Source organism: Alligator sinensis, unplaced genomic scaffold (genome assembly GCF_000455745.1).
Source record: "Alligator sinensis unplaced genomic scaffold, ASM45574v1 scaffold343_1, whole genome shotgun sequence".
NCBI classification, from domain to species: domain Eukaryota; kingdom Metazoa; phylum Chordata; order Crocodylia; family Alligatoridae; genus Alligator; species Alligator sinensis.
Window position 1 is genome coordinate 952,793 of NW_005841947.1, and position 27,209 is coordinate 980,001.

Below are 27,209 nucleotides of genomic sequence, written 5' to 3' on the forward strand. Positions count from 1 at the left end.
AGAGGGTTCAGATTAGAGACAACCGCTTGGTGAGAGGACAGCAGGATAGGCCCTACGAGGAGAGACTGAGGGACCCGAAGCTGTTCAGCCTCAGCAAGAGGAGGCTGAGGGGGGACCTGGTGGCTGCCTACAAACTCATCAGGGGAGATCAACAGCAAATAGATAGAGCCCTCTTCTCCCCAGCACCACCTGGGGTGACGAGGAACAATGGTCATAAGCTGATGGAGAATAGGTTTAGGTTAGAGATCAGAAGGCAATATTTTACAGGTGGGGTGGCCAAAATCTGGAACCAACTTCCCAGGGAAGTGGTCCTCGCCCCTACCTTGGGCAAATTCAAGAGGAGGTTGGATGATCACCTGTCTGGGGTCTTGTGAACCCAGCATTCATTCCTGCCTGTGGCAGGGGGTCAGGCTAGATGATCTGTTCAGGTCCCTCCTGACCCTAGCTACTATGAAGGATTAGGCCAAAAGGAATCTCATGAGGTTCAACAAGGACAAGTGCAAAGTCCTGCACTTAGGAGGGAATAATCCCATGCACCGGTACAGGCTGGGGGTTGCCTGACTGGGCAGCAGCTGTGCAGAAAAGGACCTGGGCGTTACAGTGGACAATAAGCTGAATATGAGCCTGCAGTGTGCCCTAGTTGCCAAGAAGATTAACAGCATACTGGGCTGCGTTGGTAGGTGTGTTGCCAGTAGGTCAAGGGAAATAATTATTTCCCCCTATTCAGCATGGGTGAGACCACATCTGCAGTACTGTGTTCAGTTTTTGGGCCCCCCACTACAAAAAGGATGTGTGGAGAGAGTCCAGCAGAGGGGGACAAAAAAGGTGAGGGGACTGGGGGACATAACTTATGAGGAAAGACTGGGGGAACTGGGTTTATTTAGTGTAGAGAAGAGGAGAGTGAGAGGAGACTTAATAGCAGTCTCCAACTACCTGAAGGAGCATTTGAAAGAAGATGGAGCTAGACTGTTCTTGGTGGTGGCAGATGACAGAACAAGGAGCAATTGTCTCAAGTTGCAGTAAGGGAAGTTTAGGTTAGATATTAGGAAGAATTTTCTCACTAGGAGGGTAGTAAAACACTGGAACAGGTTACCCAGGCAGGTGATGGAAGCTCCATCCTTGGGGTTTTTTAAAACCTGGCTAGACAAACCTTTGGCTGGGATGATCTAGTTGGAGATGGTCCTACTTTGAACAGGGGGTTGGATTCGATGATCTCCCTGAGGGTCCTTCCAACCCTAACTTCCTAAGATTCTAATTTCACTTTGGTATGGCACCTAGAGGAGCATGCAGAGGGGAACTTATGGCACTAGAGAACTGGAATGCTCACTGAAGCAAATTGTTAGATGAAGCAGTAGGCCTTGGGGACCTGTCCTCAATGAGTCAATCCTTTCTCCACTTCAGCCTGCTGCCACCCTCTGTGCACCTTCCCTTCTTCATAGCAATCCTCCTGGCAACTTCTCCAGGGAGGTAATGCTAAGATAGGGAGTCTTGATCCCAAATGTTGCTCAGTTCAGTCTCCCTGGGGTTTCCCTCTTCCCTCTATGCTTATCCAAGGGAGGCACTGATGAGTTGAGTTTTTAAATGTTCCTAATTATGGCTTCCTTTTTTGTGGATCCTGAATACTACTATGAAATAAGTCAAGTGTATAGGGCAGGGGGAGGGAAGGAAAGGCATTGGTAAGATTTACAAGGTCAAGTTTCCAAAGACTTGGCCCCTGTGGCTTTCTGGTACAGGCAGCTGTGATGTTGCTGAAATGAAGCAGCTGATGGATCTGTGCAGTCCTGTCAGGTTTTTTTTTCTTGGCAAAGAGCATAACATTTTGAAAAATGCCTTGTTCTTTAAAGTGAGTGTGTGTTTTGTGTACTCGCGTATATACCTTAAATCTGGAGTCTGTTGCCAGGAGGAAGGGATGGGTTGATGACTTTTATTGGAATCCTTTGAAATTTGAATGCCATGGCAAAATACAAGCTAAGCTCTGTCTGTAATAAAAAAAAAAAAAAAAAAAAAAAAAAAAAAAAAAAAAAAGGAACTTTTTAAACATTTCCTCTGTGAGTGAATAAATAACTTTGTAAAACTGCGTGGAACATTTCAGTTGCCCTCTGAAGTACTTGCACTAATATGGAGACCAAATTGTAAAATGAAGATTTTATTTTCTTTGTGGTTCTGTTGTAAATACAAATTGATGCTTAATTGTCGCATTCCTGGTGAAGGCTCCTCCCTGACTCCCAGACACTACCCACAATGCTCTGTTTGTACCTGCACTCTTGGGAGTGCTTTTGAACTTACCCTTTGGTCAGAAGTGGCATTAGCCACCATTTCTGGATCTGGCATCTGAAGTACCCTTCCTGAACATTACAGTATCTGTCTATCTGTTAAATCTTCATGAAAGTGGAACCCTACAGCCCAGCTACCTGTGTCTCTAGGAAGCACATTGACCAACTCCCCCTCCCCACCAAGACTCCCCAGTAGTCTAGGCACACTGTCCCAGACCTCCACCTTGTAGGCACTTTGGTTTCATTGGTTAAACTGTTAAGAACACATGATAGTTGAATCAAATGGATGGGAACTTTTCAGAAGGATTTCCAGAAGCAGTTCCTCTTTACTTTAGACCAGTGGTTTTAAACTTGTGGTCCACGTACCCCTGGGGATCCACAGACTATGTACAAGGGGTCTGCAAAAGGTGACTATGACCAATCAAATATATGTGAATACCCACACTTACAATTCAGATGGGTCTGCCCCTCCATTCAAAATTTGTTAGGGGTCCACAAATGGAAAAAAATGTTGAAAACCATTGCTTTAGACCATACATGAAGTGTATAGATTGAAATAAAGCAGTAAATGTCTGCATGCCATTCCCTTCCACTTCCTCACCAGTTTTGAGCTGCTTTTGGGATTTGGGGTCAGGGTCCTTCTCAGGGTTCTGAGTTGTCTTGGCTGATTTGTCTTGGTTGTCTAGATGAACATCTTGCGGGGGTCATTTGACCCCAGTACTTTTTCCTGCCATGGCAGGGGGTCGGACTTGATGATCTGCTCAGGTCCCTTCCGACCCTACTAACTATGAAACTATTTGTGTTTCTCCTTCCAAACATGGAGTCACTTATTCTGACCCTACAAGTCAGTGTTCTTGAGCTTTTTGACTAGGCTTAAGAGTCAGCAGTTTCCTTCTTCCTTCTCAGGTTGTACTTTTTTTTTTTTTTTTTTTTTTTTTAATTTCCCTTTCTTAGTAGAGCACTTTAAAAATAAAAAGACTAGTATCTTGGCCCTCTTTCATAGTTGTTAGGGGCTGGAATGGACCTTGCAGATCATCGCGTCCAGTCCCCCTGCACTTGGGCAGGAAAGACTGTTGGATCGGATGACCCCAGGTAGGTGGGTGTCAAGAGACTTTTTGAAGATCGCCAGGGTGGAGAACTGTACCACCTCTGTGGGGGAGCCTGTTCCAAACCCTCGGCACTTGACCTGTAAAGAAGTTTTTCCTTGGGTCTAGCCTGAAGTGATCCTCAATCAGCTTGTGCCCATTATTTTTTGTCCTCCCTTGGGGGGTTTTGGTGAACAGATGCTCCCCCAGGCCCTGATGTACACCCTTGATATACTTACAGGCTGCTACCAAGTCCCTTCTGAGTCGTCTTTTCTCCGGGCTGAACAGTCCCAAGTCTTTCAGCCCCTCCTCATATGACCTAGTCTCTAAGCCTCTAATCATGTGCATCACCCTCCTTTGGACTCTCTTGAACTTTTCCTCATCCTTCCTGAAATGCAGCACTCAGAACTAGACACACAACTCCAGCTGTGGTCTCACCAAGGCAGAGTACAGAGAGAGGATAACATCCTTAGCCTTGCTTGAGATGCCTCGGTAGATGCATGCCAGTGTTTGATTAGCTCTGCCAGCTATGGCATTGCATTGGTGGCTCAGGTTCCTTTTGTTGTCTGTCATGACACCCAGGTCTTGTTCAGATGTGGTGCTAGCAAGCGTAGCACAGCTGAGCCTGTCCGTGTGTTGTGGATTAGTTCTCCCCAGATGGAGCACTTTACATTTCTCCATATTAAATAACATCAGGTTGAGGTCTGCCCACCTCACGAGCCTGTCCAAGTTAGCCTGTAGTGCCAGCCTGTCTTCGAGCGTGACCACACTCCCCCATAGTTTAGTGTTGTCAGCGAACTTTGCTAGTTTGTTTTTAATACCTGAATCCAAATTGATGAACAAGTTGAAAAGCACTGATCCTGGTACTGAACCCTGAAGGATGTCACTGGTCACCCTCCACCATGATGACTCAGTTCCATCAATCGGTAGTCTCTTGGTCCTACCACAGAGCCAGTTACCTAGATACCGAACCATGAAGTAGTTGAGGCTGCATTTTCCCAATTCTTTCATGAGAACTTTGAAGTCCAGGTATATGACATCAACCTCATTTTCCCCCTATCTAGGTGGTGAGTTACTTGATCATAGAGGGAAATGAGGTTGTTGTGGGATTACCTGCCTGTAATGAAGCCATGTTGGCTACCTTCAACATGCTGCTTTCCGCTAGCCTGTCTGTATTGGATTCTTTGATCATTTTCTCCAGAATTTTACCAGGGATTGAGGTCAAACTGATTGGCCTGTAATTTCTCAGGTCTTCCTTTCTCCCTCTTTTAAAGGCAGATACCACATCAGCCTTCTTCCAATCTTCTGGGACTTTTCCTGAGCACCATGAGTCTTCAAGTAACTTTGCCATCGGTTGCGCAATGACATCTGCCAGTTCTTTTAGCACCCTTGGGTGTAATTCATCTGATCCTATTGACTTGTAGATATTTAGACTTTATAGGTGCTCCCCCACAAGATCTATGCCAACTATGGGGGGTGGTCACTCCCACCATGATCATCCTGTATCCTGTCAAGCAGGCTAACACCCTTGGACTGGTGGAATACTGACGTGAAATATTAATTCAGGAGTTCGGTTTTGTCCTGAGTGTCAGTTATCAGCCATCCCATTTCATTCATCAGGGGCCCTATGCTTTGCTTATTTTTTTTCCTTTGACATCCTATGAGTCTAAAGGAGGACTCTCTGGTGTCCTTGATTCCAGTTTCCAATCTGTATTCGGTGTGTGTTTTTGCTGTCCTGATCTGCTCCCTACAGGGAGCTGTTGCAGAGTACTCCTCTTTGGTAGCTATTCCCGACTTCCATCCTTTGTAGGCTTCTCATTTTAATTGCAGGAGGTCCATGACTTCCCTGTTGAGCCAAGGGGGTTTGCCCCTCTGAAATTCAGTTTAATCATTGTGTGTTTGTAGAATTCCTGCCTCTTATTACTAGCTCTTTTGAGCTATAGGTCTGGATTTGTAACTGGATGGGTTTATTGCAGGAAGGAAGGAGTCAAATAGTCCCTACCCTCGTGGGGCTCCTGAGACCTTGCCAAAGCAAGAGCTCTACTAACTTTGCGGACAGACAAGTTGTCAGGTAGGGTGGGAGATGAATGGAGGGAGGAGGAGTGATCTTTTTCTGCTGCCCTTTTGGGCTGTTGTAGAAGCAAAGAGGGAGTAGAGCAGAGATCGTGTCGTCTTCAATTGTGCCCTTACACAAGGCTGGCCAGTGGAGTGGTAAGTTCTTGTGCCAGGAGAATAGGGAAGGAGAGGCCTGGCTGGCAAAAATCAAAAAATAAATTCTATCTCAGAAAATGCCATAGAACAACCCTCTGTTTTAACAAATTGTTCAAACTCCTGCACCCATATCTATGCAAAACTTCTCTACATGCTTGCTCCAAAAATATCTTGTATTGCAGTATGCAACATGTCAGGCAACTCAAGGGCTGTTGTTAATTTGGAAACTCTATCCTTCTAATGCCAAAGGAGGAAAAGCATTGTTTGAGCTGCACTTAAGCATCTAAACTCCAACGCTTTTGGGCTTAGGGCCTGCATATAGAATGCGTGCCATGGATTTGGGGAGTATCCAAAGTCCCAGGCTGGGTCTGGAAAAGAGGAGAATTGCCCAGTGGTAGAGCCACACAGACTGGAGCAAAATTGCTCAATTCAGTTGATCTGGAATTCAGAACTAATTCAGTCTTAAGCCAACCTCCTTCTGGCCCCCCTATCTCCCCACCCCAACAAAAACAGAAAACCTCAAACCCCTCACATATCTGTGTTAGTCTGGCTTTTTGTTTGTGGTGATGAATCATGGCCAAATGGCAGGTGCTTTGTTGTCTTTGCCATTTCATCTACATTTTCCCCAGCCGTATCTCAACTATGGCTGGGTCTGTAGGTAAAGTACAGGTGAAATGAGGAGGAAACTTAGAATTTTTGAGGCATTAGAAGTAAGCAAATCAAAGAGCTGCTTTCTTGGAAGAACAATACTGTGGCCCCAAAACTGTCCTGTTCTGAAACATAAAGCAGGCAGGAACTGATATTGTGGGGTAGGGGCAGGTTTGATATCTTGTGAAACATGAGGGTTAGGTGCTGGCGGGTTGAAAGTCTCTCCTTTCCAATTGTGTAAGACTTGTGCTTCCTAGGTGTAGTAGATTGTAATATCAGCTTTTCATAGCACAGGGTATTATGTAGATAACTCTGTAATCAAAGAGACTTGATAGATTAGCTAAATAATTCCCCTTTCCTCAATATAGTTGATCTGCTCTAACACCTCCTATAAATTTATGGGTCTTCCTGTAAATTATGGTGTTAAATAAATGCTATGCTGTGATGTATATGTATAATGTATAAATAAGAATAAAAATCACAGTACATCACTAATTTAATTCTATAATATACAGTTATATAATATTGAAAGTTGTTAGTAGAATTGGCTTCATCCCAGTTATGCCACATAGGGATGAAAAATCCTGCATACAACCTAAATCTGGATATGTACTGTAAGGTAGTGGTGTTCCTATATACAGCAGGGAAATAGTGTGCAGTAGGAAAATGGTGTGCTTTTCTCAAGATTCAGATAATCGGTTTCTGAATGTACAGATAAGAGATGTAATTTAGCTCTGAACAGGTGAAGGGGATGAGGCACATGGAGGATGCTCACTCTTCTTGTGGGGTTAGACATACTTATGTGTCCTGCTTTTTGTTTAAGATTTCCTGCCTGTGTGCACGGACTGACGGCAGTGAGGGGGTTAATGAGGACTCCTGATAAGGGATCTCTAGGCAGTGGAGGAATGTCATTTTAAAAAGAAGCTTCTCCTGTTGCCATAAGCAGTGGCTTAACCTGCTCTCGGTGCAGCAATTAGTGGCAAAAGTAGCCCCTTCTGAAGTCACTCCCCCTGAGGCATCGTGTGTGTTAACATTAAAAGTATTCTCTAATGTCTTCATACTTTAAAATTGTGGCCTTTTTTAAACAGGGGAAGGAGTTGTTTGTCTCCAGCTGTCCCATGCTGTAAAGGAACTTTAAACAGTAGCTTGATATGTCGTCTCGTAGGAAACCCAAGCTGTGTCTGTTTAATGAATCCTGCTTACCTGAGCTTTTCCTGAGTGGGAGCGGCCTAGAAACTGGTTGGGAGCTGAGTACAACTACCAGTTCAACAGGCAGACCAGCCCACTTGTGACCGGCTCTGATACTGCCAAGCAGGAAGTCAGAGAAGCAGGTTTAGAGAAGCAATTTTGAAACGGCAGGAGAGCTCGTCCTCAACCAGACAGTTTAGTTCAGTAACCAACAAACCAAGCTGTCTGTTTTAACCCCAGGAATTTTGCTACTACGTAATGGACTTTCCATGGTGAGGACTTGAGGGGCTTTTGGTCTTGGCTAGAGCCAAAGTGGACTACTTGGGAATCATTCTTCTGATTGGAATCGCCTGTCAACTCAGCCTGTGGCTCTCTTGGCTCTCTGAAAAGATGATTAATCCCCTTAAGGTGAAATGATGTGCTTCTGACAGGATGGCTTCTGCAGCCCTGGAAGCCCACAGTGCTGTCTCTCTTCCCTGAGGATGTGGGCAGTTTCCTGAGCATCAGTATGAAGTTGGCTGAGTAGAAGAGGAGTTCTCATCACTGTCACCAAACAGGGTTGGAGATAACTAAGACAGAGTGAATGTGATCAAAGGCCAGTCTTCCATAGTAAGAAACCTGCTAATAGCTTTAAATAGTTGGAGCTCAAAATACGTTGTGCATTGGCTGAAATCATGTGGCATAAGAAATGTATTCAAGAAAAGCCAAAATGCATGCATGTGTGTGGTGTGTATATCCACTTATATATGTGCTTGTGTTACCTCTTATGTGTTTAAGTTGCTGTTAGTATAATACAGTTCTACCATTTGCATAAGTAAGACAGCAGGGTTTTTTAAAATGTATTTAAATAATGCATGGTTATTTAATGGGATCAGTTTGTGTAAACAGTAAGTTGGTCTTGTGTTACTATTTCATTAGGGAAGTTCAGTTCCCTCCATCTGTATGAATTGTGGCTGATGCATGTTTTCCAGTGCAGTAAGTTTCTTTAGAAATCATCCGTGTCATTTTTTTCTTTCACATTCATTAAATCCTTAGCTCTTTCTTGTTCTTTAAGCCCTTTCCAGCAAGGCAAAAGGACTTTGAAATCAATTGTTTACATTGCAGATACTGGTTTACATGTCCTAATCCTTTTACTTTCTTAATGCTCTCGAATGTCAGAGAGGACTTGAGTTGTTTGAAGTATTAGTTTGATTAGGGGGTGGTGAGGGGCACTTTTTGCTTTAAAAAAAAAAAAAAAAAAAAAAAAAGCGAGAAACAGGCTGCAGGGTTTTTAAGAGATCTGAGCCTGTTCCCAAAATGTAAAGCCTCTGTTCCCACCCTAACTCTAATATTTTGTATTTGTCTAATTGCATTACTGCCTCCTATCAGTGTCCCTCCATTCCAGCACCTTGCTTCTGGCGATATCGGGGACCGGATACTATTAGGGACACAGATCCAGTGCTTTACAGCTCAAAACATTTACATAAGTGGGGAAACTGAGGTGCTGAACTTAAGTGACCTGTCTGGCAGAGTCCAGGAAAGAGTCCATGTCTAACTCCTAGTCTAGTGCAATGTCCATTGGGACCTCAGGAGAGTTGCTGAGAGGTCCTTCTGCCTTGAGGAAATCAAGGGGAACATCAGTGATGAGTGAAGGGAGATGAATGTGGATGCTAATACATTAATTGCTTTTTAAACTGTTTTAAATTGGCTTTTTTATTTGCAATTAGCTGGGTGTGCTAACAGTGTTTTGATAGAACATGGAGCAGAAATTTCCCAAGTGCTAGTTTCAAACTTGAGGGTAGATACTTGCATTCTGTAGCTGCATTAAATGCTTCTGAAATGTTTAACTTGAGGTACCTTCCTTGGTCTCAGTGTTTTATTAATATTGCAATAACAGCCAGAGACTTAGAGCTCTATTATGGAGGCCTTGTGCTGTACAAATATATAGCAAGGGGAAAGTCCCTGCCTGGAAGAACTCCTCATCATCCAGTACAAGGGGATTTGCCACCAACAACTTATGCAGGCATTACCTTGTTAGTACACAGTGGCCAGCATTGGTCAGGGCTGTGGGTCCTTTGACTTGGTACCCAGTGCACTGTGAAAGCTACCAGAAACAAATATAGCTACTTACAAATAGTAGAGACTGAGGGGATGCACAGTAAAAGTGTTTGTGGGAGGAGGTGTTTGAAACGTGAGGGAAGTGTTTTGTTTCCCTGGGATAGAGGAGGCATGGGCACTGTAGGCAACTCTCATTAAGGTGCTGCGGTGTACGAAAGAGATCAGAAGAGCCTCAGGTGGATTAATGAAACCATTTTTTACCATTCTCCCATTCACCTTGATCACACCTCTGTACCCAAAGCCAGCCTAAGAATTGAAGGAGTTATCAAATAACTCTCTAGAACATGTCATTTTGCTGAGCATGCTTCCAGCAGTGTGCATTGTGGGGGTTTTTAGCAGCGTCCACAATAGAGAGGGGTCAGATCCATTTTTCTAACTAGTGGTAATAATACTGTATAAAGAACTGTGTGATTTCTTTGTTACTGATAGTCTGCATTTGATTAGACTGGAAACTTTTGGATGCAGGCAGTCTCTTAATTTGTTCTTGTACCATGCCTGAAACAATAGGGGCTACACAGGGCCTGTGGTACAACCAGCAATTCCTAGAATCAGGGGAAGCCATTTGTCATGCTCCATTTAGTACAGCATGAGCACACAAGTTACCAGCACGAATGCAACTTTAAATGCATGTGCTTGTATGTATAATATAAACAAATGTTCACATGTAAAAGGGGCAGTTGTCCAAATAAACTGGGTTTGTGTGTATGATGGAAGGAAGTCTAGCTCCTACAGTGCTTCCATAGTTAGTCATTGCTTCCTACTTGCATCTTCCCTTGTGAAGTAGGTAAGTGTGAGCATCTTCATTTTCTAGATGGGGAAACTGAGGCACAGAAAAAAATTGACTTGGTTGTGGCTCATAGGTGGTCTGTATTGACCTGTCATTTGGATGCAGAGGTCCCTTGTTCTTTGTCTTAGTTGCTAACTGGACCACTCTCTCTTGTGCTGCTGAATTGTCTAAACTTGTGACTGTAGCATATGAAAGCTTATGCCTCTCTGAACGAGATAGCAAGGTGGGGTGATACCTTATAGACTGTCTTCTGCTTATAGTTCACCTTGGCTAATCAAGCAAGCTTTGCTGCAGGCAGATGGCTAGGAAGGAGCTTTTGGTACCCTGCTGTCCACAGTGACAGCCTGGATGATTCAACACTTACTAAAAAGCTGCAGAGAAAAGTCAAGGGTCCTATGTCTAGTAAAGTGACAAAAACGCTGGCTTGCATCCATAGACGCTTCTCAAGCAGATCCCGGGACGTCATTCTCCCGTTGTACTTGGCCTTGGTGAGGCCGCAGCTGGAGTACTGCGTCCAGCTTTGGGCCCCACAGTTCAAAAAGGATGTGGAGAAGCTTGAGAGACTCCAGAGGAGAGTCGCGCGCATTATCAGAGGTCAGGAAAACAGACCTAATGACAACAGGCTGAGAGCTATGGGGCTCTTTAGCCTGGAAAACCGCAGGCTCAGGGGTGATCTGATGGCCACGTATAAGTTTATCAGGGGTGATCACCAGTATCTGGGGGAAACATTTGTTCACCAGAGCGCCCCAAGGGATGACGAGGTCAAATGGTCACAAACTCCTCCAAGACTGTTTCAGGCTGGACATAAGGAAGAATTTCTTTGCTGTCCGAGCCCCCAAGGTCTGGAACAGCCTGCCACCAGAGGTGGTTCAAGCACCTACATTGAATACCTTCAAGAGTAAATTGGATGCTTATCTTGCTGGGATCCTATGACCCCAGCTGACTTCTTGCCCTTCGGGCGGGGGGCTAGGCTCGATGAACTTCCGAGGTCCCTTCCAGCCCTAATGTCTATGAAATGTCTGCACAGTTTTTATGGGGCCCCCAGAGATCAAACTCTGAGTCCATAGGTGGGGCAAGGAGAAGGAAGCAAATCATTTTGTGATCTTGAAGGAAAAATGAGTGGCGATTTTTCTTCCCTAGATCTCCTTGACTTAGGCTTACACTGACCTTGGCTAGAAGGTTACCTCTTCATACACAAAAGCAAAGATTTTTTGCATTTCCCAGGGGGCTAGCAACTTCAGAGGTGAGGGCCAAATGCTATCTCACTTGCATTCATAGCAAATAGTGTTGCTTCCAGATTTGTTATCATGAAGTGTGCTTGTGGCTATGTAAAAGAGCTGGCTCATCACTGCCATTTTTGACTGATTTTTAGTAATGTTTTATCTTTTTTCAGAGACTAACAAAGCAGGAATTCTGGCAGCTGGTCCACCAGAGCTATGGCTCTGAGCTGGGCCTGAACACTGAGGAGATGGAGAGCTTTCACTCGTCATCTGAAGATAATGGGCCATCTCGGTAAGAAAATGCTCTTATGGATGTAATACGCTACTAATGACAACAGGCTGAGAGCTATGGGGCTCTTTAGCCTGGAAAACCGCAGGCTCAGGGGTGATCTGATGGCCACGTATAAGTTTATCAGGGGTGATCACCAGTATCTGGGGGAAACATTTGTTCACCAGAGCGCCCCAAGGGATGACGAGGTCAAATGGTCACAAACTCCTCCAAGACTGTTTCAGGCTGGACATAAGGAAGAATTTCTTTGCTGTCCGAGCCCCCAAGGTCTGGAACAGCCTGCCACCAGAGGTGGTTCAAGCACCTACATTGAATACCTTCAAGAGTAAATTGGATGCTTATCTTGCTGGGATCCTATGACCCCAGCTGACTTCTTGCCCTTCGGGCGGGGGGCTAGGCTCGATGAACTTCCGAGGTCCCTTCCAGCCCTAATGTCTATGAAATGTCTGCACAGTTTTTATGGGGCCCCCAGAGATCAAACTCTGAGTCCATAGGTGGGGCAAGGAGAAGGAAGCAAATCATTTTGTGATCTTGAAGGAAAAATGAGTGGCGATTTTTCTTCCCTAGATCTCCTTGACTTAGGCTTACACTGACCTTGGCTAGAAGGTTACCTCTTCATACACAAAAGCAAAGATTTTTTGCATTTCCCAGGGGGCTAGCAACTTCAGAGGTGAGGGCCAAATGCTATCTCACTTGCATTCATAGCAAATAGTGTTGCTTCCAGATTTGTTATCATGAAGTGTGCTTGTGGCTATGTAAAAGAGCTGGCTCATCACTGCCATTTTTGACTGATTTTTAGTAATGTTTTATCTTTTTTCAGAGACTAACAAAGCAGGAATTCTGGCAGCTGGTCCACCAGAGCTATGGCTCTGAGCTGGGCCTGAACACTGAGGAGATGGAGAGCTTTCACTCGTCATCTGAAGATAATGGGCCATCTCGGTAAGAAAATGCTCTTATGGATGTAATACGCTACTTCCATGAAGTACTTGCCTTCAGAATCTTTCCTCAAACCTGCCACCATAATTGACAAATTTTGTATCCTTTCTAATAGTCTTAGCATAGAGGCTGAGTGAGTAGGCAAAAACTTGATTTGCCCTCACACAGTATTGTAGATGAATCACAGCTGAGGCCCCTTCATGAGGAGAGAGAGGAGCAAATTTTGCATTTCCACTCCTCTTCCTGGATTGGTTCAGGTAAAATAATTTAGAAATTGCATATTTAAAACCAAGATAACACTCCCTTCCCCTTCCCCTCCCCTATCACCACATCACTTATTGACACACAGATCTCAGCCTTGTTCATGAAAGATTTTCCCCATTCCCCAGTTCCACTGTGCAGTATGGGGAGAGCAAAATGATAGTATCGACTCAACATCTCTTTACAATGCCCAAGGTGAAACCTCCAGTTGTTGAGACTGAAATATTTTAATAGTTAAAAAAAAAATGTAAATATGAAAACATCTGCTTTGTTTTATAGGTGTTCTTAACACTTGCTTTGTCTTCTAGTAATTTATTCAGCTTAGGCAGCAGACCTGTCAACATCCCTTGCTGGTTCTGATAGTTTTTTGGCTGACTTGATACGACTTTGAGCTAATTTGTTAATGGTCCACATTGTACTGCAAACAAGGTGGCTTTAAATTTTGCTTGCACATGCACTTACATAAACATAAACTCAGAACAGATCTACTGCTCTAGCACTTAGTGCTGTTACTTTTAATCAAAGCAGTGGGGGAAGTATATATCAAATTATCCTATTCGGTGCCAGTTTTAAAGCATGCTTTCTTTTATATGTCCTTATATGATCTGAAAAATACTCTGACAAGGGACACTCATCTCTAAAACAACTTAAATCTTTCCATTATAAGCCTATACTACTAACATTCCTCGAAACCCCCCCAACCTTAATTTTCTCTTTGATTTGCCAGAGCTTGGATTGATTAGTTGATTGTTTTTTGTTTGTTTGTTTTTATTTGGGGTTTTTTTCCTAGAAATAGTGAAAGGCTAGTGAGGAGGTAGTTTGACCTAATGAATGGAAAGATTAAGCTTGAATTTGTATATGGCAATTCAGTTTATGGTTGGAATGTGTTTTGTGGATGATGTGTTTTGATTAATACATTTTTTAAATTCAGTAAATCTAAACTAAGTAAGGCTGAGAAACTGAAATAAATTAATTCTCCTCTTTTATTTTTTTGGGTTGGACAGATCCAGTGTGTGTGATGATTCTGGGGAAAAGGATGAAAAATTACCCAAAGCAATCGGCCCCACTCGAGAACCTGTCACACAACCAATAGAGGTTGAGCCACAAAATGGAAATGTGTTGCCGGGGGTAATTATGTACATCGTTTTTCCTCATATGTACTAAATACGTGTATATGGATTGTATGTGTCTGGGGATTGCTTCTCAAGAGGACGTGAGGGGAAAGACTGTCTAGAAAGCTAAGTGAACAGTTCAAGGATTGCTTTTAACTGTTAAACATTTTAGGAGTTCTGCCCTTCTGTTCATTACTGCTTATGAGAAATGAATTGCTTGCAGGTCAGCAAAACCTTTTATTTATTATTGGCATAGACCATAGGGGATCAATGCCTGTTCTTCCATTAGTTCATTGCCTGACCTTGGGCACGTTGCATCTTGAGTTCCCCCATCTCTAAAATGATCATAATTGCATTTGTCCACCTTTGTAAAGCATCTTGAGCTACAAGTATAAAGCTTATTCTGTGTTTCATACCTTACATTCCTACCTGCTCTCCTATGATATTTTTTTCCAATTATAGTTTATGCTCATGCTATCCCTTTGCAGTTATCCTAGGTTGTTAAAAGGAGCTTCGTTCTGAATCTCACATTTAATGAGGTTAGTCCAGGCCATTGTAGCGGGGGGGGAAACCCTTTTATTTTCAATTTTAGAAATTCAGACAGAGGAAACAAATCGAGGAAAGCATACTGAGCAGGTAATCAAGATGGAGTCTTTTCTAGTTCATCAAGAGAAGCGAAAATGAATAAAGTGCTCATGTTACTCATTAGGATGAGTGAATTTAATGAGTTGATGGGAAAGGGAAATAGAGTAGTAGCAACATTTGTTGTATTTGTACAATGCCTAGCACAAGAACCAGAACTCTTGGGTGCTACTGTAATACAAATAAAAAAAACATTGCTTTGATTGGTCCTGGCTTGAAAGCCTGTCCCATATAACAGATGCCAGAAAGCAGATTTTCGAAGCAAAAACAGCAGTTAATACACAACTCTAAAACTTTTGATTTAGAGGTGATACCTGTTATTAGACCAACTAGAAAATAGCATTTTTTTGCTGTTTTCTAGTTGGTCTAATAAAAGGTATCATCTTTGAACCAAGAGTTTTAGTTTTGTATTCCTTCTGGTCTCAAAGCAACATGGTTATACAAACAGATCCCTGAAATAGTAGTTATGCATCTCTCACTAAAAGTCACTGAAGCTTGGCACCTCGTTTCTTGTTTCCAGTAAAGAATATTGGGGTTATCTGTAATATTCTTCAGGACTATTTATTATGTAACTCTCAGTTTACTGTGGTGTTGGCTAATGGATAAGGAGGCCTTGCAGGAATGAAAAGTCAATGCCTTAAGATAGCTAATCTCTGGTACTTAACAATGTAGGTGTCAGTTCCTTTTAACTTTACATGCACGTGCGCTCACCAGATGGTTGGAGGGAAGGGAGCAAAGGGAGGGATTCCAAATGTGGGTAATAAATAAGAATTTTGGAAGAGTTTAAAAACCTTTGCGCTAGTGGGTGGGGATGACAGGGAGGGGAGAATCTGCCCATCCACAACTACAGTTGTGGGGTATCTAGGTTTACTCTATCAAAGCTTTAGGAATGTGTGGAGGTTTCTTTGTTGGTTTAACCCTTTCTCTGATTCCTGTCTTACTATGGATAAATATGTAGAAGAGGCTGTTCTATGTTGTGGGGTCACAGCTCCCAAAGGGAAGTCTCTTGCTGATGACAAATCCAATTCTACCCTGATTGAGTGCCCCCTTTCAGGGGACAGGCTTTGCGTCCACACTCCAAAGATCTGAGAGGGGTAAAAGGTACAGCTTTGTCCATGGCAGTGCCCTTCAAAAATTTTACCTGAGAGCGTCATTATAGTTATTGCATGTCATCACCAATTGCATCCCCAGTTGCATGTTTGTTGAAGTATTTCATAACATCAGAGCTCTCTGATGTTTGACTATGAATCTGAGGGGCTTCATTATTGTATAACTTTTTTCTTTTATCTCTGAAAGCTGCATTCAGAAATATAAATGTAACATGTATAAATAACTAAATGACAGAACTTCTGTATGCTGGGGCTACAGAAGGAATAGAAAAATTACAGTAGGTGTTAAGAGTATTGCTAACACAAGATGTATGAGTAAAGTCCTAAAACCTGATTGAGTGATTTCAAGGTGATATACAGAAGATAGGTGAGGGCGAGGAGGAGAAAGGTCTTATTCCATTTGCTGATGTATAAAGTGTAGTTTAAAGCTCTTTTAAAAATAATAGCATTGGAATTCTGCTTGGGTTAGTTCCTAGAAATTCAAGTTGTATCCGTTTTGGCAGAACCTATGGATAAAGGGGGAACTTGGTTGGCTTTTATCATCACTGCCACTGAAGTAGTGAAACTTTGATTAATCTAGATAGGAAGCAGTTTTCATTTAGTTCCCAATGCACAATTTGGGTCATCCAAGAAGTTTGCCTGTTTTTGCAGTTGAGAGGTTTGATAATTCTGAGGTTAAATAGATTTTTATTTTCAGGCCAGAAAACACCATTAAATTATTTACTCTATTTAATACAGGATATGGAATTTCATACAGTTACCCTTGTAACTTGAGGGAAGAAGGGAAAAGGGAGACTTCATGCCTCCTTTATTCCTCCTAGAGAAGAAAAACAAAGGGTATCACCCCAATCTCTCCCTTCCTTTTTGTAGGTCATATTTGCCAAGAATGTAACTGTCGTCTTTGAACCACAACAGAGATGGTTAGCTGTGTTTAGTCTGAAGTGAGGCAGAAGGCAGGGGAGGGTGGCACCTTTTATAAACTAACTTGTTCACAGAGGCATGAGTTTTCATAGGTGACATCCTACTTGTAGCCAATGAAAGCTCGGGCCTCTCTGAATGAGTTAGTCTATAAGGTGCCACTTTGCCTTGACATCTGTCTATTGTACCAAGTTTATACCCTGGACTAGAATGATGTTTGCTTCTGTCATTCCAAGTGGCATTTCCTGCTTGATGCAAGTGTATTTGGTGTGTGTCTTTTTTTTTTAAATCCTAAATGCATCCTTCAAGTATGTTATCATAACAGTTTATTCAGTAATCAATCATTCAGTAGTCATACAGAATCAGGATACTGCCACTTAGCACTGCTGAGGGTGAAGATGGGGAGATGGTTGGGAAAGTGTAACTTGCTTCTATTAAGGCAGTTGACAAAAGATTCCAGAAAGAAATAATTGTCATGTAAACTGCTGTAAGACTAACCCAATTGATCTTTCTTTTTTGCCAATGTTAGAATACAGCAAATGGTACTTGTCAGGCTCCTGAATAACCATCCATTTCAATTTCTTTGTCAAAAGTATTTCTAGGACTTTTGTATACCCTAGTAATATTTTACAATGGCTGCTTAGAAAAACTAGGAATTCATTTTCATAATGTTGTTCTTAAAGGAAGTGCATATATCATCAATCTATATATGTAGATTGATGAAATATGCACTTCCTTTAATATATACATTAAATAAATTCCATATCCTGTATTAAATGGATTATAGATAGACATAGATATATAGATAGATATATGGTCATTTTGCACCAAGTTCTAGAGACCGGGAAATTTTAAAGCAGTTTAGTGCTTTAAAAAGTATTGTTTGTTTGTTTGTTTGTTTGTTCAATTTTTTATATTTAAAAAAACCCAAACCCACCAGTGTACTTCTTAAAGCACTAAACTGCTTTAAAATTTCCCGGTCTCTAGAAATTGGTGCAAAATGACCTTTTTATTTTGTTTGCTTGTTTATTTTAAGTACTCACAAAAATTCCCTAAACAGATTCCCACTCCTGGACTTTATTAAACACAAACAAAATGAGGAAAGGTTGTAGGGCAGAGCTTGTGAAAATCAGTGCCCACTTTGCTGTTAGAGGTGTACGATGACTTGGGGAACTACTTTTATGTTCCCCCTACTTCTTAAAATTATTATTTTTAGCAAAAGAGGAGACTTTTTCCTTTTAGTGTGTGCGTGAGAAGAAAAGAAAAGAAAAAAAAGCTGAAGGGAAGAAACAACCTTAGTTTAAAAGGTTCATGTCATACATGCGTAAATACTATCTCAGATGGTCCAATACATCTTTAAAGGGCTTTCTTCTAGGCGGTGTGATGCTTGTTGATTTAAGGGCCCTTTGTACACACAGCAAAATTGGCCTTTAAAGCAGCTTAATTGCCCTTTTGCACCGCTTTAATGGCATTGCCTTTTACATGCTTGGCAGCATATTCCACTTTAAATGACTGTTACATAGCAAGGTAAAACCTATTCGAGGTGTGTTAGTTTGCTATGGTGCAAGGGCTGTGGAAGCTAATGTGCTTGGGGAAGCTTGGGCTTGGCAGGTTCCCACCACCCCATGCACTGTTCCCACCACCACCTCCTGCCTCCCAGCACACCCAGCTGCCCTCCTACTGCCTTGCGGCTCTGCCCCAAGGGCAAGCCAGCTGTTCCCGGGTGGTCTCAAGTGGAGGAGATAGTGCACAGGTCGCTGGAGCTTACCTGCCTCTCCCGTGCGGAGAGGGCTTCTCTCTGCAGTGGCAGCACTTGCTCACTGGCTTCTGGCCTGGGAAGTCCCGGGGGACACTACCACCATGGAAGAAAGCATGGGGCTCTGTGCAGCTCAGGGGCTGTGACACCCAGCAGGAGCCTGTGCAGGCAGGCTTGACTGAAGTGGGGGGGAAAGTGGCGAGAAGCCTGATATCTCCCCACCCCACCACCTCCCTCCATCCTCCCAAAGTCTTATCAAGCTAGCCCACAGAAAAGACATGAATTAGCTTTAGCTCCTCCCTATTCTTCAAATCTATAGCCTTCCTCCAAAAGTCATGAGAGATCCTGGCAGCTATCACATTTGAAAGGTGCTGGGTCCTATGTTGCCCTTTGTAAGTGTGTACCACAGACAGCTATGAGGCCTAGTCATAGTTTCTGTGTTTGTCTAGCACTGGGCTCATTGGTTGTCTCATTTTCACTACTAGAGTATAATAGTCTCCTCCAAAGAAGTCTTCCATTTACTTTGGCCTTAGAAAAACCTTGCCTCTTCTTGTTGAGAGTCAGAAATTCAGTGATAGCTCTTAGACTCTTCAGTCATCCACCTTTTTATATTTCAAGTATCTCAAACAAGGCTCAGGCCTTCATTGTGGTAGAAGATCTTCAAGGAATAAATAGCCTAGTGCTACAGGAAAGCAGGGATGATCATTCAGATTAATTCTTAATTGCTTCTGAATCATCTCCTAGTTCATTGTCAGGGGAGATGAGCAAAAATCTTTTAGTGGAGAGATTTCTATCTCATTAAGTGTAGCCAGGATTACAGCATTTAGGGCCACATTATGACTCTTGATCCACAGCTGTTTCATAGATTTCATAGACATTAGGGCTTGAAGGGACCTTGCAAGATCATCAGGTCCAGCCCCCTGCCGAAGGGGCAGGAAGTCAGCTGGGGTCAAATGATCCCAGCAAGATAGGCATCCAAGTGCTTCTTGAAAGTGTCCAAGGTAGGTGCTTGCACCACCTCTGGCAGGAGTCTATTCCAGGCCCTGGGGACTCGGACAGAAAATAAGCTTTTCCTTATGTCCAGCCTAAAACAGTCCTCCCAGTAGCTTAAAATGGTCTTCCCGGCCTGCACTGTTGCCCCATTGCAGATGATGTGTAGTTTGCATGGAGACCAACTGTTGAATCTGGTTCTTATCTAGCATGACTGAACTTTAGAACCACCATTATCCTTACTGTTTGTACATTTTGGTCGTCTTGCACAGAGTTGGCAGGTTTGTGTGCACAATATCAAGAAATATGTGCGATTTGTGTGCCTAGGTTATGGCACTTGTGGGCCCAGATTTTTATATATAAGGCACCTATCTTTTGAGGCTTCTGGCTGTATCAAATGACGATACATTATTTCATTATTGAAAGGTTACGTTCATAAGAATAGCAATTAGGCACTGATTTTTAGGTAAAGTTTCCATTCAGCAAAATATCTCCTGGGAGCTCCATAACTTTACATCAGAATGACTGGCTAGAAGCAGTGGGATTTGAAATCCAGTGTTAAGGGCAAACGGAATTTGAACAGCTAGCTTGTTTGCTTTGCTTGACATGTGACTATATGTATATACATATACAAATATATACATTTAAAGCTTATTAAGGTCAGTTATACCATATGCTCATTATTGTTTCCTTTGGGGTCTGAATAGGAAGAATCCCAAAATGAGAAGCCAGACAAGAGGAGCCCTTTTCTGGCTTCAGAAAGAAAACTTCTTAATCTAATCAGAAGCCGGTCCTCAGAAAAGTCGCTGGATCTGAATGAGAATGAAAACCTCCAAGAGAAGAGCAGTGCTTCAGATAGCAATGACGAAGGTAAGTCTATAAATCCAACTGGGAACTTGTAATATGAACTGTACTCTCGCTCTGAGTACTCTCTGTTCTTACCACCCCACCAGTGAGGAAAACAGGGTGAGTGGAAAACTTCTTGGGAGATTGTTTTCATTGAAGAGTAAGGCTTTGTAAATCGTTCTAATTTTTATTTTATTTTTCAGTTTAACTGAAAATATTTTGGTAATTACTTTTTAGGACTTTTTTTTGCAAATTTTAAAATATGTGGTTTTGAAATTGCTCGGTTTCCTCCTATTTCTTCCCCATTATGCCCTCCCATCCAGTTTTCTCAGTTGGGAAGCAGTAACAGTATCAAAAGTGGCTTTCTGAACAGTGGCACTTTTTAAGTTTTAAAAGTAAAATGTGTTTTCTTCCACTTTGGGGGTGTTGGTTATAGCTGTGTTGGTCGAAGGACATAGGCAGAAGGTTCTTTGGGTAAATATGATATCTTTTATTAGACCAACTAAATAGTTGGAAAAGAAGCTGCAAAGAAGCTTCCAATGATTTTTCCAACTATTTAGTTGGTTTAATAAAAGATATCCCATTTACCCAAAGAACGCTTGTCTTTTTTCTTCCATTTCCCACTCCATTCTATATTCTTAACTGTTCCCATTGGAGGGCAGAGAGAGTAAAAAAAGCACTTTTCCATACTTTTTAAAATTTCCCAATGAGAATTTTGAACAGGCACTTTTATCTCAAATATTCATGCAAAAATACATGTTTTCCAGCTGATTGGTAGTAAATATCCCAGTCTTACTGGGTGGAGAAACTGCAACAAAGGGTAAGCAATTGATTTGTGAAGCATCAAGACTCTGCAACTGTCAGATAAACTAGATCTCCTAAATCCTAAAAGTGCAGTACTTTTACTACTATTCCACATTTCCCTTTTGAATCTTTCCCATCTTCAAAGAGAAGGAAAAAATAGTAGGAAATCAGAGGAAAGAAACTATACAAAATGTTTGGGACTTAGTTTATTACCTAGTAGCAAGCTCGTGTTGCTCTCCACAGGTTTTGGTAATGTGCTCATTTTCATAGTATCTGAGCACCTTCTAGCACTGTACTGCACTGGGCAATGTTCTATGTTTGCTCTAGTCTTCATCCAGGAAGAGAAGCATATAGTTGATTTGTCTTGCTTTGGTAGAGCTTTTTTTAATGTGTCTGTTGCTAAGGTTTTATATCAGTGAAAATGAGGTCAAAGAAGTGCACTTAGGTCACTATCTTATCGAGATGGGGTGGAGTCTCTTGGCCAATAAGAAATAGTGATAAAGCATTATTTAACATCAGATAGCAGCAGCCTTGAGTATCCAGTTAAGGATTCAAGAAGCACTTCTGAATCATAGGTTGAACTGTTCAACTTGGGGATGTGTACTTTCAACCAGAGCTGACTCCATCATATCTGCAAACTCATCAAAATGCTTCCTCTTGCCCACCAACATCATCTCTCCCTAGCCTTGGTTTTCAGCTTATGCTCCCCAAAAAGGTGTATACAGTATAGTGGATTTATGCTGGTATTATGAATGTACAGACTTGCACAGGTTGCTACATTAATGCTTAACCTTGTACACTTTGTGCATTCCCCAAGTCACCTGCCTCCCTCACCTAGAGTTGTAAAGAGTTACAGCCTCTAACATGTTTGAGTCATTTGGCAGTTTCTTATAGATCCTGAGCTTTTTAGAACCTCTGGCATTTTCCAGTGCAAAGATCTTTCCAGTGTAATCGTTTTTTTCCATTTGTTCTGTTAACTCAGCTGAGCAGAAGACAGTTAAAGACTTTTTTCTCCTGTAGAAAAAAGGCACTTTTTTGGCAGTGGCATCATGGGACTATTTGTGGCCTTCATTTTCAGTATTAAGCAAACAAAGTTTGCAAAAGCAAACTTAATTAGAGCTGAGACCATCTTCTGTTTTAAAATGAGCAATCTTCCTTTCCTTGCTACTTTTTGTAGCCTGTCTTCTTTGAGAGCACAACTTTTTTGCCTCACTACCTGGGCTGGAAAGAGAATTAAGAATTACACTAGTTATTCTTGGAATTCCTCCCCCTCTATTTTCCAACCTGGTCTATTCTTGTGCAGTGTTGCACAAGCTCTTGAAAGCTGAGTCTCCTTCAGGAAAATTGCAATTGATTGCACCACCCTTCAACCCTACCACATGACAGTACAAGCCTTACCTGTCTTGCTTAAGACATCTTTTGTGTCTTTTGGCTAATCTTGTTGACTCATCTGCGCTGTGGGAGGGAGGCCTGCTTCATGCTGTTGTAGCAGGTGAAGTGAGAAGTGGGCCCATGGCTATGTTTCCACCAGCTTCTGGGGTTTTTTTTTGTTTTTTTTTCTTTAAAGCTGTATCAATGAAACCTGAGGGTTCCAGAGCCTTGCCTGCACTAGGACTCCCCTTTGTTGCTATAACTTGCTTGCTCTTATTGGTAGTATTAGCAATGGAACTTTTTTAAAGATTGCCTAGTGCATGTTTGGTAACTTTACAGTGCGTGCTTTTACTTAGTGTCAGAAGCCCTGAGCCCAAATCCTGAGAGAGCCCAACATATTGCCCACAGCTGTATAGTTTTCAAAGATTCCAACCTCAAGCACAGGTTTTTTGGTTTGTTTGTTTTTTTACCTCCTCACCAAGGGAGAGATGTGCCATAGACTCCATGAATTTAAATAGGGCCATTACTTTTTGCTGTTGATTTTACATAGAAGGCATGCACATACCGTGATTTCATAGACATTAGGGTTGGAAGGGACCTCAGAAGATCAAGTCCAGCCCCCTGCCCAAGGGTGGGAAGTCAGTAGGGGTCATAGGATCCCAGCAAGATAAACATTCAAATTTCTCTTGAAGGCGTTCAAAGTAGGTGCTTGAACCACCTCCGGTGGCAGGCTATTCCAGACCTTGGGGGCTTGGACAGTAAAGAAGTTCTTCCTTATGTCCAGCCTGAAATGGTCATGGAGGAGTTTGTGACCATTTGACCTTGTCATCTCTTGGGGTGCTCTGGTGAACAAAAGTTCCCCCAGATCCTGGTGAGCACCCTTTATAAACTAACAGGCAGGCATCAGATCACCCTGAGCCTGTGCTTTTCCAGGCTGAAGAGTCCCATGGCTCTCAGCCTCTCTTCATAAGGTCTGTTTTTCTGACCTCTGATCATGGATGTGGCTCTTCTCTGGACTCTCTCAAGCTTCTCCACATCCTTTTTGAATTGTGGATCCCAAAACTGGATGCAGTACTCCAGCTGCGGCCTCACCAAGGCTGAGTACAACAGGAGAATGACATCCTGGGATTTGCTTAAGAAGCATCTATGGATGCAAGCCAGCATTTTGCTCACTTCACTAGCTGCAGCATCACATTGATGGCTCATGTTCATCTTGTGGTCAGTCATGACCCCCAAGTCTCTTTCGTTCGTAGCGCTAGCCAGCGTAGCACTGCCAAACCTATTAGCATGCTGCGGGTTTTTCCTCCCAAGGTGGAGAACCTTGCATTTTTCAGTGTTAAACACCATCAGGTTCTCATCCGCCCTTTTGCTGAGCCTGTCAAGGTCAGCCTGGATCGCCCACCTGTCCTCGGGTGTGGATGCTTTACCCCAGAGTTTGGTGTCATCAGCAAACTTGGCCAGTCTGCTTGTGACTCCAATGTCCACATCATTAATGAAGATGTTAAATAATATAGGTCCAAGGACAGAGCCTTGGGGAACCCCACTGCTCACAGAGCACCACAACAATTGACTTCTGTCAACCACCACCCTCTGGGTCCGACCACAGAGCCAATTCCCCAGCCAGTGGATTGTGGTGGACCCGAGGCTTCAGTTGGCCAGTTTTGCTAAGAGGTGATCATGGGATACCAGATAGAAGGCTTTTTTAAAGTCAAGATGTATGATATGGGTCTCCTCTCCCTTGTCCAGGTGATAGGTCACCTGATCGTAAAAGGAAATAAGATTGGTCAAGCAAGACCTATCTGCAGCAAACCCATGCTGGCTATCCCTTAGGATGTTGCCATTGGCCAGTCTGTTAAGAAGGGTCTCTTTTGATAATCTTTTCTAAGACCTTCCCCAGGATAGAGGTCAGGCGGATGGGCCTGTAGTTTGCCAAATCCATTTTCCTCCCTTTCTTGAAGATAGGCACCACATCGACCTTCTTCCAGTTTTTGGGCACTTCACCAGAGCACCAGGAGTTCTCGAAGATGTGTGCCAGGAGCTGAATTATGATGCTTGCCAGCTCCTTGAGTACTCTGGGGTGTAAGCTGTCAGGGCCGGCTGACTTGAAGGTATCCAGCCTCTCAAGGTGTTCCTTCACAAGGTCAGCATTGATGGAGGGTAAAGAATCTCCCTCACCCGGGCCTTTCCGTCCCGTAATGGGCAGGGGCATCCCTTGGGACTGGTGAAAAATCAACGCAAAGTACCCATTTAGCAAGTTGGCTTTTTCCTGGCCATCGGTTGTCAGTTGTCCCATCTGGTTTAGCAGGGGTTCAATGTTCCCTTGCTTTTCTTCCGGCTCCCCACATATCTAAAAAAGGACTTTTTATTGTCCTTGATATTTGTAGCTAGCTGGAGTTCCGTTGCAGCCTTGGCTTCCCTGGTTCACTCCCTGCAGGTCCGGACCAGAGCAGAGTATTCCTCCTTGGAGGTGGATCCTGTGATGAGCTGCTTTTTTAAAACCTGAAGATCAATAGCACACAGAAAATACTCATCTCTGTCTCTGTCTCTTTTTTTGTTAATAGCTTCATACAACATGGGGATAACTGAATTTTTTGCTTAAAAATTGTGATGCATGTAGTATAGTTTGATTTTTAATATTCATATCTAAAATTGCTGGTGACTAGCATAACCCCTAGCTTTTCCAATAGTGCTTATTTTGTACAGAATATTCACTCAAAAATAGCCCCAAGGGATTTTAATACATGTTTAAGTATAGAAAAATTTCCTCTGTGGGCTAATTCACACGGTCGAAGTACAGGGACTTAGAAATGAGTGCCTACCTTAACAACAATTAATGCTGCTGATGTGACCCGAGTCTGTGGTTTGCTTGGAGTATCTATCTGTATGACAGAATGCTTGAGCGTTCCTGTCTATGAAGTAGTTTCCATTTGTTTTCATGACAGAATCCAAGTTGTATCTGGGTGTCAGGTTCTCTGTTCAGTGTATATAGCATGGGTGATACTACTGCTCCATTAGGGTGAAAATCTGTTCCGCATCTTTTCCTTAGCCATTTCTGGTTGTCAGGGTCACTCTGTGTATAGAGTGCAGCTGATATATTTTTCCAGCCAAATGAAAATCAATTTCTTATTCAGTTGATTTGATATACCCTATTTTTCTTACTTCAGCTTCTTTTGAAGCTCGTTTGGGTGGTTTGCATTGGGTCTCTTGGGTAGCTTTTAGTAGTTAATGGGATTTGAGTTGAGACTTGGTTTGACAGAGAACAATTGGATTGTTTTTTTCACTGCCTGAGTTGGTTCTCAAATGTCTAGCTTTTACATGGGTTTTCTCCTCCCCTCTTCTCTCTTCTGCTTGTCTTCGTGCAGCAAATCTTTTGAACAAGAGGGAATAACAGCAGAATGGTTCTGAGTCTCTATTGCCTAGCACCATATGTTTCCCTTCATGTCAGTGTAGGTGGTGACTTTGTAAATGCCTCCATAAGGTGCAAGGCAATTGAAAAGTTGGGTCATTAGTGGTTGACTGCACCAGGATGTTGGTGGTGATGGGTTGCTTCAGGCTTTTGTCACAGGAATCTGGGATCTAAAGCCCCAAAATAGTGAGGGTCTCTTCTGTTATGTCTGCATGGTAAGTGTATTCTTCGTGGCAGTGGTGCCCTCACATGTGTAGTGACAGGAGTAGCTAGCCTTTCTGCAGAGCTAAGCAGACACAATGTGCAGCTTCTGGTTTAGAAGTTGTCTTTGGAAGAGTAGTGTGGCCTGCATTCTAGTGCTGCTGTTGGATTTTTATAAGGGAGGTGCAGGAGCAGCGATCAAAGCTGCAGGGGTTGCTGCCCCTTTCCAGTCTGTTCCTCGCCCCTCTCCCCCAACACTGGCAGGCAGACCATACTGTGGGAGTAGCAGTTTGAGATTTCTTGAAGGCCCCAAAGTAGGTAAGAATTCTCCCCCCCACTCCCCTCCCCCTTGCTCAGAGTCACATCCCCTTCTTCCTCTCCCATTTGCCACTGCCATGGTGTCCCCAGCATCCTGAGTGCATGTGGTGCTGGGCTCAGCCTGGGACAGCAGCAGTGGCAATAGGAGGTCTGGTTTCCCCTCCCTGTGCCTGCTTCCAATCTGGTAGGAAACACCCAGGGGGGTGCGACCAGGTTGGGAAGGGGGAACCTGCTTGTCCACAGCTACTGGTGGTGTGGGCTGAGCCCAACCCCTGGGCAGCCCAGCTGGAGTGGGACAGGAGCTCCCCTCACCCTTGGGACAGTGAGGACACAATAGCAGGTTGGAGAGTGGACATTGAGAGGGAAGGGAACATGCCTCTGAGCATGGGGGGGGGAGGGAAGGGGGCAAGTTCTTATTTTCTTTGGGGACTTCAAGTTCTTGGCTGCTGCTGCTTCTGCCAAGTGATCAGGAAGGGGTGTGTGGTCATGCCACCTCCCTAGATTTGCCCCTAGACAGGTTCACTATCATAAAGTAACTCTTCCATGTAAATCTGTCTGGGTCAAAAGAATTGAACAACTGAACATGGTCATAGTGCTGAAGTTGTGATGTAGCCATGATGGTCCCGGAAATGAGGCAAAACATTTTGTGGATGATTTCTTTTTATTGAATCCCAACCATGCAGTTGGTCAAGTTAGACAAGCTTTTGAATATGACGGTACCATTCTTCACATCTCCCTGTT

At 43.1% G+C, this 27,209-nt stretch overlaps 1 protein-coding gene across 2 annotated transcripts in view; it reads left to right on the forward strand.

Annotated features, from left to right (window-relative positions):
- Window positions 1-27,209, forward strand: part of GRAMD1C (GRAM domain containing 1C) — a 105,331-nt gene that overhangs the window by 61,237 nt on the left and 16,885 nt on the right. Inside the window, exons 8-10 of one of the 2 annotated variants that reach the window (XM_014518269.1) lie at window positions 11,683-11,801; window positions 14,000-14,123; window positions 20,230-20,392. In XM_014518269.1, the coding sequence (XP_014373755.1) occupies window positions 11,683-11,801; window positions 14,000-14,123; window positions 20,230-20,392 (406 nt within the window). Of the gene's footprint in view, window positions 1-11,682; window positions 11,802-12,622; window positions 12,738-13,999; window positions 14,124-20,229; window positions 20,393-27,209 lie in introns of those variants that run through there. The other variant, XM_014518268.1, reaches the window with a different exon arrangement.